This window comes from Podarcis cretensis (assembly GCF_951804945.1).
Source record: "Podarcis cretensis genome assembly, chromosome: 8".
Taxonomy (NCBI): Eukaryota; Metazoa; Chordata; class Lepidosauria; order Squamata; family Lacertidae; genus Podarcis; species Podarcis cretensis.
Window position 1 is genome coordinate 53,284,947 of NC_137177.1, and position 18,692 is coordinate 53,303,638.

An 18,692-nucleotide genomic window follows, 5' to 3' on the forward strand; every position below is an offset into this window, starting at 1 on the left:
AAAAAAAAAATAATGAGAGGAGAGTAGGGGAAAGGTAGATGAAAGGAATGTTATTTTAAAGCCAGAGAAATAAGCTGCATAAATAAGCTGGCATTTGTGGTCTGAAAATGGCCAGGCTGATCTCCCCTTGCTGGTGCTGGTCCTTGAATAGCAATTGCTAGCTCTTGTTCCTTTAGCAGATGACGGATGGGGCCAGAGCATCCTCTCTCCTTGCTTCTACAGTCCCAGAATGACAGGCAATGGGAGCAGAGAGTGCGGAGGCCAGCTCCTTGCATCTGCTCATTCTCTGGCCAATGGATGGGGCCAGGTTGGTCTCTTATTTGCCCCAATTCTGAGCCACTGCTTTGACAATCTGACCAGGCAGTGCCCAAGAATGGGATGTGATCAGATACCAGCCTCACAAAGCCGCACAAGGCTGGCTTGGGGAGGGTGGTGTGAGTAGCCCCCGCCCCAAGGAAAGTGTGCCCAGGCCAATCACCCCAGAAGGCCCCTACCCCCTTAAAGCCTTTGCCGGAGCTAAAGCACATCTAAAGCTGGACTAAGCAAGAAGTTCCTTGGGGGAGGGAGCCCTCCTGTGGCAAACCTGTTTAATGCAGAACCACACAGAATTTGAGGGAGCAATAGAGAGTTTACCAACACTTTTGGACCAGGGGGAGGAACGCAACACCAGAAAGAACTGTCGGGAGCCATGCTGTGTTTCAGAAGATGCAAATTCAATTCCATGCCCTCACCTCGGACACCAATTCTCAGCCATAAGAGCTAGAACAGCAGTTGCTGCTCTTTCATCATGTTGCAGTTGGCATGGCCACCTATTGGCAGACATGTAAGCTGCCCTGTGGCAACAATTTTTCTTACAAAATGAAGTATGAAGCATTGGGCCTCCTGAGTAATTGAACATGGTAGGCAGACACTGTGGATAGGAATCAAACTTTGCTCTCGTTCAAAAGGAGCAGCTTTGGGGCCACAGCAGGGAAGGCAGGGATGGCGACAGGGCAGGAGACCCTTCTGAGCACCTGGGGCTCTCAGGCAGTGCCTAATCTGGCTGATCGTTGCCACCGACCTTAGTTTTTGTAACCCTCCTTTCCTCTATGTATGATCCCCAAGGGCAGGATTATCCACTCATTGTCCCAGCTTGCTCCAAGAGTGAGGAAACCTATGTAAACCTAACTGCACCTACTGATTTCCAGAGATTGTTGGCATCTGCCAGCCTTGAGACTGAGAGACAATGGAGTGTACCTCTGGGGGTGAATTAAAATCACTGCATTAGCAGTACTGAAGTGACCTCCCTGGGGTGCAGGCCTGGCCAGTGCGTATCGAGGTACTGGGCTGCCCATAAGACCCCCCTCTCGGCCTCACTGATGTGGTCCAAAGGAAAGCAGAGCAATACCTTTGGCACCTGCTTGACTGCAGGAGTTGCCAAAAGGTGGTGTACAAGGCATCATCTAACCATCTTAGAGACTCCACTCCAGATTTGTGTAGGGTAGCCATTTCTTCCCTCAAAGACACCTTGCAAGGCAGCAGAGTTCTCCTTCTCCTAGTTTGGGTACCTTCCCAGGTTGACAAATCTCATCTGCCTCACTTCCCTCTACAACACATGCAAAAACCACTTTCTTGATCATTGGACCCACTATTGATCTCATCCTCCCAATCCACTGGAGCCTGCCTTTGAATGCAGGGGAAGTTCCTAACTTACTGAGAGTTTGAGACTCATTGGATACCTGGTTTAGCTGCCCAGTTGAAGCCGTTCCCATGGCATGACCGCTGTTGCATGTTGACTGCTTCTAAGAGTCCCAGGTGAGAGCTGAGTGCAGAGTGGGGCCCAAAGGTAGACAAACTACCCCAAAAGGAGCATGATGTGTGTGTTCCCCCAGTGGTACTACCCCTCCCCTAAAACCCCATACACCCCTATTTCTGGAGAGTAATTTATTTAAAACAGCATTAAAGAAACAACAGCATACGCTTTAATTTTTTTTTTTAACTAGAGGTGGAGGAAGGCAAAACAGAGCAGTGTTTTTCCCAAGAATGAGCTGGGAGGATGTGGCACTCCATAACCCCTTTCCAACAAGCCTTTCACAATGAAAACACGCCCTCTGTTCCCACCCCCCACCCCACAAAGTGCGGCTTAGAAGAACAGGAACAGCACAAGCATAAAGGCCAGGCCCTTCAGAGACAGAATGGTGGGAGGAGAGAGACCTCATTTTAAATACCAGCAGCAAAGTGGAACAGCGTGGTTTCTTACAGGAGAGGTGAGCTCTAAGACCAAAGAGGTTCTTGCTCTCTTGACATCAGCTCTGGTAGAAAGGTCAAAGCAACACCACTGAAGACAAGAACCTAATCCTGTTAAGCCCAACCGTTTCCACCCACAGTATTAGGAGGTCCCAAGTCTTGTTGAAAGGGGGTGGGGAGAGAGTGAGAGCGCAGGGGGAAGAGCTGCTCTGGAACCAAGAGGCAAACTTCTCCAATATGACAAATCAGGGATAAAGACCCAAGCATCTCTGTACATGAGGGTTCGCCTTCCAGAAGTTTGAGGAAAGGTACATGCTGGATAAGGATGAACTGAAATGCAGAACATGAGCAAAGAGTTCTTAGGAGGGCCAGCAGAAGAATCACAGGGTGCAGAATCACCAAATGAATCTATCTCTCTGTGTGTGTAATGGAGGGAGAGAATAAAGGAACATTAGTTTCAAAGGTCACTTAATGGTGTGTAAATCCAAAATGGTATGTAAACAGACAGGCGGGGGAGGGGAGAAAGGTACACATCCATTCTCTCGACAAGCTCACTTTGTAGCACAATTCCAATTTCCACAAGTCATCCCCTAAAACAGCCTTCCCTGACTTAGTGCTCTCTAGATGCTTTTGACCACAACTCCCATCAGCTGTAGAAGCTGGGGTTTATGGGAGTTGTAGTCCAAAGATCTGGAGGGCAGGTCAGGGAGGCTGCCCTAAGCCAAGGAAGTGACTGATATTAGGAGAAACAAACAGCACACCTGCCTCCACACACTAGACACAGGTTCCAGATATAAAGGTTTTAAGTCTTGCAAGGGCTCTGCCTGAATCATTTCTAAGAGCTATATGCTCCTGTTCCTTTCATCCAGTGACTTTCAGGCACAAGAGGATGAGGGGAAGTGTGGGCTGAAAAAAGAAGTTGGTGGGGTTTTTTTTTTGGGGGGGGAGAACCATACCAATAAATTTGCCTCCCAATCACGCCATCCCAGCCAAGCCTAGGCAAGTTCATGCACAGGTGCTTGCTGCTGCCACTATCTTTAGAGAGTAAATTGCCATCACCATGAGAGGATTTAAAGTCCATTGCTGAACACAGCAAGCCTGGAGGAGTCGAGGGACCAGTCTTCCTTCCAATCACCATAGGACGGGGTGGCCAGGGGCCTCCCGCAGGAAGTCCACAAATCATAGTTGAACAAGGCAGAAGCAACAGTCCATTAGGGGGAGTAGAGAGGGTTAATTCCGCAGGGCAGCCAACCTGGACAGGAACACGGGAGAAATAGAAAATGAAAAAAGAAGGCTTTTTTTAAGGTACAGAAAAGAGCTGGCTTTTTAGTTTTGACCATGGGGAATTGCAAAAATGTATTACAGCTCTTGTTCAGTGTTGCCTTCTTTCCCCTCCTGCCACATCAGAGAAGATTCTGCAGCCACGGAGCATGTTTGTCAGGCTATTTCTAGAGACTGTTCCTTAGGGTTGTTTGCCCTTAAGCTTTCTTTCTTTCTTTAAATTTGCATTAAAAATTAATTTTATAAAGCTTTTAAAAAATACTTTTGAAAACCTCTTGGCTCCCCAAAACCAGCTGTTTTGGGGAGAGAAGAGTGATGCTACTTACTACCAGGATATGGCAACCTTAGATATTTTTAAAGCTGCCAGGCCTGGGTCTCTGTTGTTGGCCGAGAAGCAGGAATTTGAATCCTACAAAATGATTATGGGCATGTTTGGGTGGCAACGAACCTTCGCGATAGCTGGTCCTCCTGGGAACGCACAGAGCTCTCTCCCACCGCCGAGGCCCCCTCAGGCAGCTGGTTCAGCTGATCCATGACTTCCAGGCCATTCTCCTCAGCAATTTGTACTATCAGACTGTCGACTTGCTCCTGGGGTGTGGTCAGTGTAGTGGCTGAGCTCATGGAGTCTTCCATCACCTGTGGGGACCACAAAACAGATCCTTAGCAAGGAGGGAGGAAACAGAACACAAGAATATGTCCCCAAAACTATAGAAGCAAATGGGTGCAGTCCCAACAAACAGGCCTGCTTCTCAGTGGCAATTATTCCTCCTGCTGTCCCACACACGTGTCCAGCACAAAACATCCCCTTCTTCCAGATCTCCCTGCAGCAGGAAGGTGCTACTGCTGTCCCCCACTGATGAACATCTGGTGGTGGCTCAGATGTTCATTGCTCAACATTGGAAGTAATGTATAACGACAGAGGCATGGCTCAACATTGTCTGGGAGATAGTCCTGTCTGAACATCTTACACAACACAGACAAGTGGCAAGAAGTGAAGTGAAGAAAGATCAGTTTGAAAAATTGTGATTCTTATTTTTTCCTCTTTAACAATAAGGACTTAAAATTCTCAGGCCCTCCCAATATCCACACATCGCTTTGGAGGAGTTCTGCTGATGCCTAGTTATCATACAAAACTGTTAACGACTCTTTCAAGATAATTTAATTATTTGCTGTGAGCTAGTCGGTACTAAGTATTCTATAATCTGTGTCTGCAGCTGGATTCCATGATGTTTACTTGAAGTTTCTCTATTTTGTTTTCTTGAGATCAATAAAAATTACTTATGAATAAAAAAGGGAAGGTGCTACTGCCATCCACCAATAAGCCCAGCAATCTTTTCCTTTTCCCCTTGCAGTTTGGGGACAGAAAATGAAGGGGGCTCTCTCCCCATTCCTACTGGAATCCGTAGAAGGGCGACAGCAGTAGCAAGGCCCAACATGTACCTTCCACAAGAAGCTTGCATTGAGAGCAGGGGAAACACACACACACACAATATCACTTCCTCTACACAGGCAGGGAAGAGTTGTGCACAACCAAACAGTAGGCTAGCAGACCCAACACACAGCATACATGAAAAGGGCTGTTCATTTACATTCTGCGCCTTCCTCCTGCCCTAGCCCATATCCAAGGGCCATAGCTCATCAGTAAAACATCTGATTTGCATGTAGAAGGGCCCAGGTTCAATCCCAAACATCTCCAGGTAGGGCTGGGAGAGACTCCCTGTCTGAAACCCCTGGAGAGCTGCTGCTAGTCAGTGTAGACAATACTGAGATAGATGGACCAGTGGTCTGACTCGGTATAAGGCAGCTTCCTACATTCCAAACTCCAGACCAGAGCATACATACTGCTAAAAAAAGAGTGTTTTACACACTTCCTACAGCAGAAGTCTGAACTCCAATGGAACTTCACCATATCTGGCAGTGAGGGGGTAGATGGAAGGAGAAGGAGTCATAGGCAAACGGGGGGGGGGGGGGGGACAGAACAGGTTTACTGGAATAAGGAGTTTTAAGGTGTCTTGCATCCCACCACCCATAGCATTACAGCACATATGCCTTGTTCTCCCTGGACAGCAAACAGCCCTTACCGAAGTGTGAACATCCAAGTTCTGGACCTGCTGCTCAAACTTGTCCATCACAGCGGAGACCTTCTGCAAGTCCATAGAGCTGAGCGCTTTGTCCAAGGCCTTCGTCACCTGGGCCATGTTCTTAGTCACCTGCAGTAGAGAGTCAGAAAATGTCTCATACATTAAGTAAGCAGAAGCCCATCAGGGAATTGCCCAGAGACCTGGAGCCAGGACATGAAGAGGACTTAAATAAAGTGTGGGAAACTGAATCTGGTCCACAAGATGCATTCTCCCCTTCCCCCATCCCATGAGCCAAATTTGACATGTGGGCTGTCAATCACCTGGCATCACAATGACACCAGGTGCCGTTTCTGCCTGCACAGTTTAAAATCAAACTGCGCAGGCCAGTGCACCGCCCTGTATTTTGCAAGTGTCATCAACCAGCTGATCAGCCTTTGCAAAACGTGGTACAGAGGACTGCTCAGCAGTGCCTGCAAACCCGCTTTCATTTCAGCTGCACTGCCTCTTTACCTGCTCCAGAGCAGATGGGCATTTCTTGGCTGAAGTGACCTCCATTAGCCAAATGGGCAGGGCTGGTAGGTCTAATTAGGTCCACAAGCTGGAGGTTCTCCACCACTGATTTAAGAGTTATGTCCCTCAGAGCAACAACGACAGGAAAGGCCAGGGGGCAGAAAGTGTCAAATGAGCAGGGAATGAGGGTTCCAGAAGCACAAGTCACAACCAAGGTGGTCCTCAGCTGACAGACCTCAATGGCCGTTTCATCATTTTCAGTCTTGGAAGCCCAGACTCAAGGTCTAAAAGTCAAGAGGGGCCAGGATTGAGATGCTGGGGGCAATAGAGAGCAGCAGAGAAAAAATGGGCGGAGTGGAAAGAGGTAGAGTGGGTAAGAGGCCCCAAAGTAGCCCATAGGGCTCCAATGGAGCAAACCATACTAGCCAGTTCTGCTCACATACCAATATGGGATAAGGAAGAGTCAGCAACCCAGGGGTCAAATGAGCATGTTTGCCAATAACAACATACTTAACATTATGGATTAAATTGCAGATTGGATCTCGGGCAGTAGGGCTGGAAAAGGACTCTTCCAGAGATCTTAGAAATCTGTTGCTAACCAAGACAGACAACACCTGGCTGGATGGGTGGCTGTCGGTCCAACTGTAGCTCAGTTTTCATGTAATGGTACACCCTAGCCTGAAATAATAAATTACTCTGCGTGCTGCGCAGACATCCTGCCCGGTTCCTTCCCTGTGCCCCTTTACAGAACCATGGAGCAGCTGGCTTAGTGTTACATGCTAAGCGGTGCTGGTGATTTGTTTCTTGCCAGATAAATCACATGTGGAAGCTGAGGTTTGCTCATGGCTTACCAGTCATGGTGTGTTTGGAGAGAAACAAGACACAAGCACTGGCTTGAACATTAAACCACACAGCAGCCAGCTCAATGTTGTTTCTTGCTAGGGAGGAGTGAAGCAGGTGCGACTGAGAGAGCGCATCAGTCTGTTGCTCGTTCCCAGTAAGCCATAGTTTGTTATTGACGAATGGTGAAGTGTGGACTTTTTCAGATGGACTGGAGTGGGGGAAGGTTATGGAAATATGAGAAACTGGCATGGGCACCACCACAAAATGGCTGTGATTTATATCATCTCGATGTAAATCAACCCACCTTGCCCAGCAATGCCTACGGTAAAAAATGTGATTTTTAAAAAAGCAATGAGAGGGGCAGGAGACCTTGGTGAGACAAAGTAGGGGGTTTTCACTGGGTGTCATGAAGCTGTACACCATGTTGGTAAACATTATGTGCAAACATGGCCAATGTGAAAGGCAAGTCCTTGTAGCCTTAAGCAGCAGGGGAGAGGAAGCATCTACCAGGTTAGACTGTGGATACTCAACACCAGTGCCAAAGTGCATCTTCTTACCCCCTTCATAGTCACTGCCGTCTGGACCTTAGAGGCCACCGCATCCACTCGAGAAGCCATACGGAGCCAGTTCAAGCCTTCGTTCTTCTTCCGAATGGCATTCTCTGCATAGACACGGGCACATTCCACATTCTTCTGTTGAAGGGCCTGGAGCAGAAGAAAAATGGGGAGATGCTCAGGGTGAATTCACCAGAATCAGAGCACTTGCATGGGGCTCTAAACGTGCTGCCAATCAGCCAGAAAACCTTTCAAGCCAGCTGCATCTTTACCTGCCCCACACCTGACAACATATATGCATGGCTTGGCCAAAACAAGAAGGTGACCTTCAAACAGTGTCTCCTAACATCAAGAATTCTATACATGGCGCAGAATTGCTAGGCCAACCTTTTCCCTAAATAAGGACTGCTCCATGCCTCTCCATTTTTAGTGGCGCAACAATGTAGTGCCCACAATGTAGAAAGGTCCTTACTTACAATCTGCACTAGACAAAGAAATCAGGAGTGAAGGAAGAAACAAGAAAATGGACAAACATGTTCAGGAATGGAGCTACTAAAGACAGATACAGACAAGTAGATCAGTTATGGAGGAAGGTGAGGCTCTGCCAGAAATGGAACGCAGCAAAACACAGAGAGGATGTGCATAGGAAGGAGAAACTAAGGGAGCCAAAACTTTGCACTGAGCAGAAAGACACAGGAAACACAGAGCCTTAAAACAAAAACAATTAAAACAAGGATACAGAATCTGTTGCACTCCAGATGTTGTTGGACCCAACTCCCATCATCCTAAACCACTGGCCATACTGACTGGGGCTGATAAGAGTTAGAATTGAACAAGATCTGGAGGGGCACTGGTTCCTGATGTTCAAATGGGGAGCCACAGTGTGTAAGCAAAGAGGCTTAGAGAGAGCAGAAATGCTGCTATCGGAGTTCCTGATTGGAGAGGCAGTCAGCCTTCCAGGTACATCTGGCAGTTACTCTCTTCACCAGCATTTGTTTCTATTACCTTCTTGACTTTGGCTTGCTCGGTTTTGGAGTCCTTTTCTGCCTTCTTGGCAAGCTTCTCCAGCTGCTTGGCTGTAAACTAGAGAGAATGATATACACAGTAGGTAGGTAGGCAGGCCGAAAAACATCTCCAGAGGAGGAGATATCCACAGGGAAGAACTTGCTATTTGTACATTTCTAGTCACCATATCTCAAAAAGTATGTGCAAGACCTCAAAAGGTGAAGAAAAGACAAGCCATATGTGGCTAAAGTAACTCCCCTATGATGAAAGGTTATAATATTTGGGGTGTTCTAGTTTACAAAAAAAAAAAAAGTAAAGGGATGTAGGGAAAATATAGCAAAGGCTTGTAAAATTATGTATGTAAGAGGTGGGAAAAGAAGATCATGTTTTTCTTCTCTTCGTCTCATAATACTAGACCCAGGGTCATCCAAAGAATCTAAAAAGTGGAAAATTTAAAGCAGATGAAAGGGGGGGAATATTCACACATCGCACAGTTCATCTATAGAACTGGCTACCACAAGAGATTGTACTGGCCACCAACTTGGATGACTTTAAAAGATGATTTGACAAATCCATGGAGAAACGGATAACAATGGCTACTAGTCATGAGGGTTATATCACTTCCAGTAAATAACTATTACTGGGGATCATGAGCATGAGAGTGTCATTGTGTTCGTGTCCTGCTTAGGGGCTTCTCAGAGGCATCTGGTTGGCTGCTGTGTGACAGGCATCTGGTCTGGTCCAGGAGGGCTCTTGTACAGAAACAAGAGGTAGAAATGGCCATTGTCTCCCTACTTTAAACCAATACATCCTGAGTAATTTTTAAGTTGTGTGCATATTCAGAGTCTACAAAGAAACAATACCAAGCGGTTGGCATACTGTAGAGTATCAATAAATTTTACAGGACAGAATAGAAGCCACCTGCACTGAATGCACCATGGAGAGTTGTGGGGAAAGCTAGTCTGAGTCAGTGAAACTTCCCACTGCTTAAGAGTGGTCCCCAGGAGCTGCCCATCCCAGAGTCTCATACACAACTACAAACTAATAACCTGCCATTCCAGAAAGTAGGTGCTTTCTCTGTCCAAGGAAGACAATACTTCCAGACAGAAACGTAGGTGCTACCTACATAAGTTCATCATGAAAAAAGTGCATTTTTAAATGGTGATTTTTTAAAAAAAAAAAATATGCACATACAGCTGTCTTGAGGATTGTTACCCTCCTTGCAGACCATCCATTTGAAAAGCAGGGTACTAATCTTCAAAATAAATAAATTCTCTCTCAATAATTCAGCATTTGCACTGTGTACAGTATACTTTTAAAAAAGAAATTTACATCCTTTTCTATACTTTGCTGCAGAATAGTTAATAGTGAAGCCCTAGCTGGCAACAAGAAACAGCATTTCATAGTGTCCAGCACTCACCTTTAACTGGAAGAGTGTATCTGTGAAGAGAAATATGACAATAGTTGGGTTTCAGAAAAAAGGTCTCAGAATGAAGGGTACTGACTGAAATTTCCACCAACCCAAACATTCCTTCTAGCCCAAAGAGGTCCAAACTGGGTACATTAAATACACCCTTCCCATAGAGCAACAAAAATCCTTTGTGCTAAGCACCTTGTGTCTAGCAACTTTACATGAGGAATATGAAATACATTCATCTCTATACAATGAACTAGCTCCTACATTTTTTACATTTGCTGCTAAAAATCATTCTATTTTTCCAGTCCCCCAGTTTCACAGGAGGAATCGTTCCACCTTGGAGCCCAACTTCTTGACCTGTCATGCATTTATAGCCTATATACTAATCATGTGACAATATACTAGTAAGCCAGTCTTTCAAAGTACCACATCACTTTCTCTCTCCAGAATTCAACACTCAACTTTAACCAAGGCAATCATTTTCCTTTGTACTCTGGCCTCTCAAGCTGCCTGGAGGATAACTGCTAGCTGGAGACTCCTGTTCTACCTCTGTGGTGAGGGGAAATCGATCAAACACTAGGCCACCCAGGTAACTGGCTCATACACTGTGTCACCTGTCTGGCATCCAGGAACAGGAAGTGGCATACAAGAAATGAGGAAAATACGTTACTGCTTGTTAAAGGATCCCCTTTTGAAGACTCTAAACATACAGTCTTATTTGGCTCGCAGAAATGATTCTCTTGAAAGGACTGCCAGCCAGATGAGTGGCTAGAACAACCCAGTCAGGTGGGCAGGGTACATATAATAAAAATATTATTAAAATTATTATTATGGAAAAATCAGTTTCTGGCCAATGCAAACATGCCTCTCACAGGCATACATTTCTGTCCACAGGGCTCCATCCCTAGGGCATATCATAATACCAATAGATATTTTCTAGTATGGGTTAGAAAACCACTGCCTGACCCCCTGCCCTTAGGCAGGAACCTCTGTGCCACATATTTAAAACAAACCACACAATCCAGATTACCTAGTCATTTGTGAGTGAAGTGCAGGAGTAATGAAAGTGGGCTATATCAAAGATCAAAGCCAAACATCTGACTCTGTCTCCGACAAAATCACAAGGCATATCCAATACACTATTTAGTCCAACCCTGTGACATACGACAAGGTGGTCAGACTTGACAACCTATGCAATCCATGAATTGTACTAAGTTGTACTAAATGACTAAAATTAAGTTAGCCTAAACACACTCTGCAGGCAAAACAAACACCCCAGACATTTAATCAGAACAATTTGATGGGGAAGGGGAAGCATTCCTTCAAAATACCAAACACAGCAGATAGATTTTTGCCTGCGTGTCAAGTAGCCACTTGCCTTTAGTTGAAGGAAGAAGAAAAATAAACTCCCCTCCCCTCCTTGACTGCCTTGTCTTGGGGGGCAATAAGGTTGCCAGCTTCCTTTTCTAGGAAGGCACTTGTGCCAGAAACTGAACAGGTGAACCTTTGCCTGACAAATGTGCGTGAGGCAGGAGCCTGGGGACGGAGGGGAGAGAAAAAGTCAACAACTCTAACAGGCAGGCAGGAAGGCATCCTGGAGAGATATCCCCAACCCAGATCCATTCTAAACAACTCGAGAGAATTTACCTCCAGCTCACATGCACAAGGGGTGTGTGCTTATATGTATAAATATATATGCATATGCACACACACAAACACACACACACTTACTTTATGGGAGTGAAGGCAGGGGGTTGGGTATGAGAATGCTAAAGTCGTGTCTTGATGGCTTCATTGTTATACACTTCCCCACCCCCAGGAACCCCACCCCGCTTTCACCTTCCCAGTTATCCCCACCCCATTGTAGGCAAGGCTCCAGTCCCAAAGTCCCCACAGCCTGGATCAGGGTTGAATGTTAAGTCGCTCCATCCCCCACCCACCCGAGGAAGAAGGGGAAAGAGCTGCCTTACCGTCCATTCTGAATTGAGTCCCCTGTCTACTCCCCTGACCAAAACTTCCGGGCTCCCTCCTCGCCCACTTCCGGGTTCTCTCCCCAGCCTCTTCCGCGTCGCCTCGAACGCGATCTCAGCCACGCCTCGCGAGACGACCGTCTATCACGACCGCCATCATCTTTCTCACCGCGCCGCAGTCTCGCTCACCGGATCCGTGCTGGCGCATGCGTAGACTTTACAAAAATTCACTCGTGGGCACGACCAGCATGACAAGACTCGTAGGTGGCGGTTCCTATGGCAACGAGGGAGAAAGAAAACGAAGATGATGAGATGCGGGGGAAAGCGCTTGTGCACAGCTTGGGAGTAATTTAAGCACGAAGCAGATATAAATCTTATTTGCATATCGGTTGTTATTTTTTTTACATATTGCTGTTGTTATTGTTGAGTATTATTTGACGGTGATGATGATTCCCATCATCATCAAGTATTTAGGGCTGTATATAGAAGAATTAGGATAAAAATAGTGTATTTAGGGCTGGACAAAAAATAGACTGGTTCCTACTCCAGAATGGCTTTCAAACTAACAAATATTTGACACATACAAAAGGAAGAGACAATGAAGGGGAGAAGAAAGGGAGCAAATTCAGTGTTCAGGCACCATTGCTTTCCAAATAAATAGACATTGGCCTTGGATAGAGCCAGTTCATAGCTCGGCACCATGCACATTGTGCTTGGACTGCCTCTTTAGAATGTTTCTGCTGGTTGTATGACACTAACTGCAGCATAACTTTGGAGCATAAGTGAGCGGCAGCAAAATTATCCCCATTCTACTGACTGGTGAAGATGAGGTTGTGTTGTCTAGAGCACTGGTCTTCAACAGGTGAGGTTGGGTGGGTTCCTCTACTGTGTGACAGCTTGACCCAAACTGCAGGGCTGTCTGCCACCATGCAAATTTACAACTACTACTACTACTATTAGAATTTAAAGATCATCTTTCTTTTTAAGAAGAATATGGCCAACTTTCTCTTGGAGGAAGGATATTTATAAACTGGTACATTTCCAGAGAAGGAGATAAAGATGGTGAGGTGTCTGGAGAACCAGTCTGATGAGAAAAGGTTGAGTTGGTTATGTTTAACTTGGAGAAGAGACGGTTAAGAGGCAATATTCAGAGGCCATCTTCAAATTTTTGAAGGGCTAGCACAGGGGTCAGCAAATCTTTTCAGCAGGGGGCTGGTCCACTGTCCTTCGGACTTTGTGGGGGGGCGGACTATATTTTTGTTGGGGGGGTGAACGAATTCCTATGCCCCACAAATACCCCAGAGATGCATTTTAAATAAAAGGACACATTCTACTCATGTAAAAACACGCTGATTCCTGGGCCGTCCGCAGGCCGGATTGAGAAGGTGATTGGACCTTAGTTTGCCTACCCATGGGCTAGCACATAGATGATGGAGCATCTTTGTTTTCCATCACTGTAGCTAAATATTAGAAAAAGTTTCTTGGCGGAATGACCTGTTGATGGTACAAACAGTTTTGGAGGGTTCTTCAGGGTCACCCACAATGGGAAAATAGGGGAGCTCCCTTACTCTGTCCCAATAGCACTTACCTATCATCACCAAGAATCTTGCAACATCCAAACCATCCTAGTGCAAATTCCAAAAATGTCAGAGCACTTTAGAAAAGTTAGAGCCAGTGTAGTGCAGTGAAGGGGATTTAGGTTTTGCCTATGGGAGATGCCTCCCAACCATGATGAGAGTGGCTCAATATCTATTACTCTTCACTCTAACTTCTCCTGAGATGGTTTTGTCTGAGGATGTAAGGGGAAAAAATCATTTGAATATGGTGAGAAGGATATAATAAATATAAAATGGTGGTGGGAGAAAACATGCCAAACATTAATTAGCCCAAGAGAAAAAGAGGGCAGAAAAAAGAGGGAAACCTGTACTTTCTTACAGCACCCATACATTGCCACAGGTAAAGGGTCCTGAGGAGGATATCACAGGAGTCGTTTCCTGAGCTGAATCAGCCCCCTCCTGCTGTGCATCTGGTGTGCTGCTTCTTTGATGATGATGGCGCTGGTTGGTGCTGAGTCACAAAAGGACCCAGACAATGCAATCAAGGATGGAGTAGTGCCAATGTTGGGGGAGCAAGGACTGTAGGCTCATCTATGGGGGGGTCTCACAGCAAACATGAAGATGTGGGAGGAGGTAAAATGTTCTTGTTCCTCTTTACAGAATGATGTCCAAGAAGGGTTCAGGTTAGTGCCAGGTAACAGTTGGCATGAGCAGAATGAGGTCAAGCCAGCCTAATGGCTTTGGCTTGTAAATGAAGTGGGTTGGGGGAGGAGAGTTGATACTCCTTTTGTTTTGAGAGATGCCATTTTGGATGAGAGATTGAGGCAGCCTGGACACTACACAGGCAGCAGGATGTGGTGGTAGGATCCTGAGGTGGTAGAATGATTGGTACCACTTCAGGCTGCAAGTAGGAGATAACATTTGTGAAAGCTCCTCTGCAAGTAAGAACACAAACACATCAAGGAGAAAGGTTCTATCCCAATCTCCTTCCTGATCTGCCAATTTTTTATATGCAGGGACAGGTTTTTTTTAATGTCAGGGACCATTCAGAAATGTGATTTCCCTACCTGCAACAAAATGTAGCACATTCCCTTCTATTACCCCATTACCACTTCATTCTGCTGCACATTTACAATCATCTTCAGGCTTCGGTCCTGGAAGCAAGTACTGCAGAAATTGGTGGAATTTCTTCTCAGAAAATATGCCAAGAATCAGGCACTTAGTTCAAAAGAACAGTCAGTCAGATAATGCCTGCCTCTTCCCCACCCTCATTTCTCTGTCCCTAATCCCATCCACTAACTAGGTTGGATAAAAAGTCCAACATCCCACAAGTTCTCATTTTTATTTTTTATTTCTAACACACCCTACATTTACAGCACAAGCTTTTCTCCAAAGAATCCTGGGAACTGTAATTTGTAAAGGTTGCTATGAATTATTGCTCTGTGAGGGAAACACTACAGTTCCCAGGATTTGTTGGGGGAGGCCGCTTTAAATGTATGGTGTGGACATGACCTAAGCATTTATACATTCTGTTCTTCATTGGATATTTCAGTATCAGAGTGTGAGACAATTAAATAACTAATAATTCAAATCTACAGAAAAAAGATATCAATATACACAAATTACAGAATCCATAAAAACAAGGCCAATAAATAGGAAACAAATTAACAGCAGTATCATAAAACAAACAAAGCTAAAGTTCAGTGAGGACAATTAGAATGTCATGTTTGTAGAACCAGATCAGCAGGTCTTGCTTGATATGTTTGTTTTCTGAATGGGAAACTAATTAGCAAGGCTTCTGTGAAATTCTAGTATTTCCTATATTTGCATATATATGCATAAATCAGCACATGCAGATTTGTAGCATGGCTCTGTACCTGTTTAGCATCACAGTTATTTGGGGGAGGTTTTAGCCTGGAAGCACCCATGTTATTGATCCTTAACCTGTTCTGGATCTCTCTCTGTCTTCATCAATTGAGTAAGCCCTCTATAATATCTGTAGCACAAAGAACCCTCTTGAAATACTGTAGGGGGTGGGGAATAAGTGTACAACTTACTTTGATTTCAGAGAAATGAATGACAATTAGATCTGTGGGGGAAGAGAAGTCAATCAATGGCTATTAGTCACAACAGCTAAATGGAGTGTCCACATTCAGAGAGAGTCTTCCTAGGGGGAAGCAACAAGGGAGGAAGGCTGTTCCCTTCATGGCTTGCTTATGGGTTCCTTGAAGTAGCTAAGCCAGTGCCTGGCAGTGCACTTGTTAGAGCAGGGAACCTGTGACCCTTTAGATGCTGCTGGACTACAACTCCCATCATCACTGATGGCCCTCAGTCTGATCTTATAAGGTGTTCATGTTCTGATTGGCTGCTGGTCTTTGGCAAAGAGCTAGCAAATGGCAAGATAAAAGATTGCTTGTTCTATTTAGGGGTTTTTTTCCTAATTTCATCGGAATGTGCTTTATCCCAAGTCAGACCATTGGTCCACATATCTCAGCATTGTCTATAACTGTCAGCAACAATCCAAGATTTCAGGCAGGGGACATTTCCCTAGTGATGCCAGGAACCGAACCTGGGACCTTCTGCATGCAAAGCTTATGCTCTACCCTTGAGCTACACCTGTCTCCTTTTCCATTCTTAATATTTGTATTTTTCCTTAGCAGCTCATGTTCATAAAAATATAGATGGTAGCAAGGTCAAAGAACCCAAGCCCAGCTTCCAAGAACAGAGCCAGCATATGTATGGAAACATTCAACCTTCAACATCGGGTAAACCAACAAAGAAGCCTGTGCCACATCCTATGCAAGTAGAAGGTGAGGAAGGGAGAACAGTGGGTCATAGTGACAGCAATGGCATATCTCATTCGCATGTTCTCAGTAGTCCTTTGTAGATATAGTGGTACCTCAGGTTAAGTACTTAATTCGTTCTGGAGGTCCGTTCTTAAACTGTTCTTAACTTGAAGCACCACTTTAGTTAATGGGGCCTCCTGCTGCTGCCGTGCCGCCGGAGCCCGATTTCTATTCTTATCCTGAAGCAAAGTTCTTAACCTGAAGCACTATTTCTGGGTTAGCAGAGTGTGTAACTTGAAGCATATGTAACCTGAAGCGTATGTAACCCGAGGTACCACTGTGTACATGTACTTAGTGAAGCCATGCATCTAGCAACATAGGCTATAAGGTTATTTTTTCTAACCCACCTTATCTCGAGGGTTTGGAGTCTGCAACAGTATTTTTAAAAAACAAAAAAACAAAACAAAACCATGAGAAATGGTTACTATTTCTTTAAAAGATTTATACCCTGCTTTTTACTGAAAGATTCTCAATGCGATTTGCAGTAGAGTGCAATAATACCCAGCCCTCCCCCCATCAACCCAGCAGCACTTTGTCCCTTGGCCAGAGTGCTACCCACTTAATTCCAAGGGCAAATGCAGTTGGAGCCTCCTGGGAAGGAGGGAGGGGTGAAGCACAAAGATACTCTGCAGCTGCTCCTTCTCTGGCCCAGTCTTCACCTTACTGGGGCAATCTTCCTGGGAGGGCAGAGGTGCAGCCTGCCACTTCCCCTTTGTTCCCTGGCTGATGGCAGAGACAAAAGCATATTTCCCTTCAGCTCTGCAGTCCTGGTGCAACTATTATTCTTCATCATTAGGGCATCACCTCACTTCCAGTTATATGGGTTGTCAATGTCACTCTTCAGCTGGAAATGAAGCAAACTAAATTTCTTGAGGCCTTGGTAGCAGTGGTGCAGTGGTACATTTTGAAAAACTAGAGCTCATCATGACAGCCCCCGGTATCCAAGGAAGGGCCAAGAAGTATTACTGTTTAAACTGCTAGCCAGGTGAGAGTTGGATCATACCAAGTTAACCTGCTCCTGCCTTGGAGGGAACAAACACAGCAGGTCTTGAGTGTCCACAACTAGACTTATCACACTTAGGATCCGATAGGAGGTTTCATGTCAGAAGCTGAGTCTTCCTGCAGATTTTGGCCTTGGCAGCTCTTTTTGAAAATGAAATACTAAGTTCTGTCTTAGACAATTACTGCATCCCTTTGATATTAGGAAGGTCCATACCCCAGCCCAGTATGCAGCACTTTGATATTTCCTTCTTTCCTTGCAGTATCTACTGATAAACTTGCCAAGAAGAAAAGGCTTATTCCTAAGATCATTGTGACTGGGCCCTCGGAGGAAGTGCTGTTGAACAGTTATACTGATGAAATCCCCGAAACAAAAACCATCCGGGACACTGAAGACTTTGGCGCGTATAGTGTGCACACGAAGCCCAGCACTGTAGACGCTTATAGAACCAGCAGAGATCAGTGAGTGCACAGTGGAGAGTCAACAGCACTCAGTGTGATGGATACCATCTAGGGAAGCTAGCAGCCCAGTCCTGGATCCCCCTCTCAATAAATGGGAATCCCACCACAATGAATCCTTTCATGGTTTCACTTTCCCCACCTCCCACATTTGGAGGTGGAGGAAGAGGAGGAGGAGGAGGAAGGGCAAAGCTTAGCCAAATATAAATGAGGTTGATAATGGATGTTCATTTCCAAATAAATATGTTTGGTAAATGTTTTAAGATTCCCAGTCAATAATGGACCAGTATCTGCATGAGTGATTAGTATTGTTGGAGTAGAGGGAACATCTCAGCCATACCTGCACTCCTAGAAAGGAAGGTCCAGGCAAAATATGTCGCAAAGGGTTTGGGAGATCCATTGGATTACACCTGGAAGAGGGTGTGGTGTAGTTATAAGGTGCAATCCACCCTGAGCATATTCTGTCGAAGTTGCTGAAGCCTAAATCCCCCACATTCTCCTGCAACTAGCTTAACTACTTGTAACTGCTATAATCACATAGGCTCCACATGTACTATACATTAAAAGCAGTATCATATCACTTTAAACTGTCATGGCTTCCTCCAAATAATCCTGAAAACTGTAGTTTGTTAAGGGTGCTGAGAATCATTAGGAGATCCCTATTTCCCTCCCAAAGCTACAATAGTTCTCTGGAAAGAGGGATTGGCTGCTGGGTTTCCCCACAAGCAGGTGAGTGACCAGGATGCTGGACTAGAGGGGCCATTGGCCTGATCCAGAAGGCTCTTAAATTCCTATCTTAAACTACTATGAAAATTGTATCTGTGATAGAACCTTCACACTGCACACTGACCACCGTATATGAAATCCTATCACCGCACCCACAACTCGTCAGATAAGGTGTGAGCAGCATCACCCTGCTCTCATGTGAAGGTGAAGCACAGAAGG

The 18,692-nt window shown here is 45.4% G+C and overlaps 2 protein-coding genes across 7 annotated transcripts; one reads left to right on the forward strand and one right to left on the reverse strand.

The window, feature by feature from the left end:
• Nucleotides 1–1,938: 1,938 nt before the first annotated feature.
• On the reverse strand, nucleotides 1,939–13,820 carry CHMP1A (charged multivesicular body protein 1A). Its single transcript, XM_079988941.1, has 8 exons — nucleotides 13,476–13,820; nucleotides 11,888–12,161; nucleotides 9,921–9,940; nucleotides 8,501–8,578; nucleotides 7,499–7,645; nucleotides 5,589–5,717; nucleotides 3,956–4,143; nucleotides 1,939–3,478 (listed from the first exon to the last, which is right to left on the reverse strand). The coding sequence occupies exons 2-8, from the start codon at nucleotides 11,892–11,894 to the stop codon at nucleotides 3,457–3,459; spliced, it is 591 nt and encodes a 196-aa protein (XP_079845067.1). The 5' UTR covers nucleotides 11,895–12,161; nucleotides 13,476–13,820; the 3' UTR covers nucleotides 1,939–3,456.
• A 132-nt stretch (nucleotides 13,821–13,952) lies between these two features.
• SPATA33 (spermatogenesis associated 33) lies at nucleotides 13,953–17,859 on the forward strand. 6 transcript variants are annotated; one of them, XM_079988964.1, is made up of 3 exons: nucleotides 13,953–14,076; nucleotides 16,104–16,253; nucleotides 17,552–17,859. In XM_079988964.1, exons 1-3 carry the CDS (start codon nucleotides 14,037–14,039, stop codon nucleotides 17,752–17,754), a joined length of 393 nt encoding a protein of 130 aa, XP_079845090.1. In that variant the 5' UTR covers nucleotides 13,953–14,036; the 3' UTR covers nucleotides 17,755–17,859. The 6 variants fall into 6 exon arrangements, with proteins under 6 accessions (XP_079845090.1, XP_079845092.1, XP_079845089.1 ...); XM_079988966.1 differs by having other exon boundaries at nucleotides 13,969–14,126; XM_079988963.1 differs by having other exon boundaries at nucleotides 13,986–14,076; nucleotides 16,101–16,253.
• The last annotated feature ends 833 nt before the right edge of the window (nucleotides 17,860–18,692 follow it).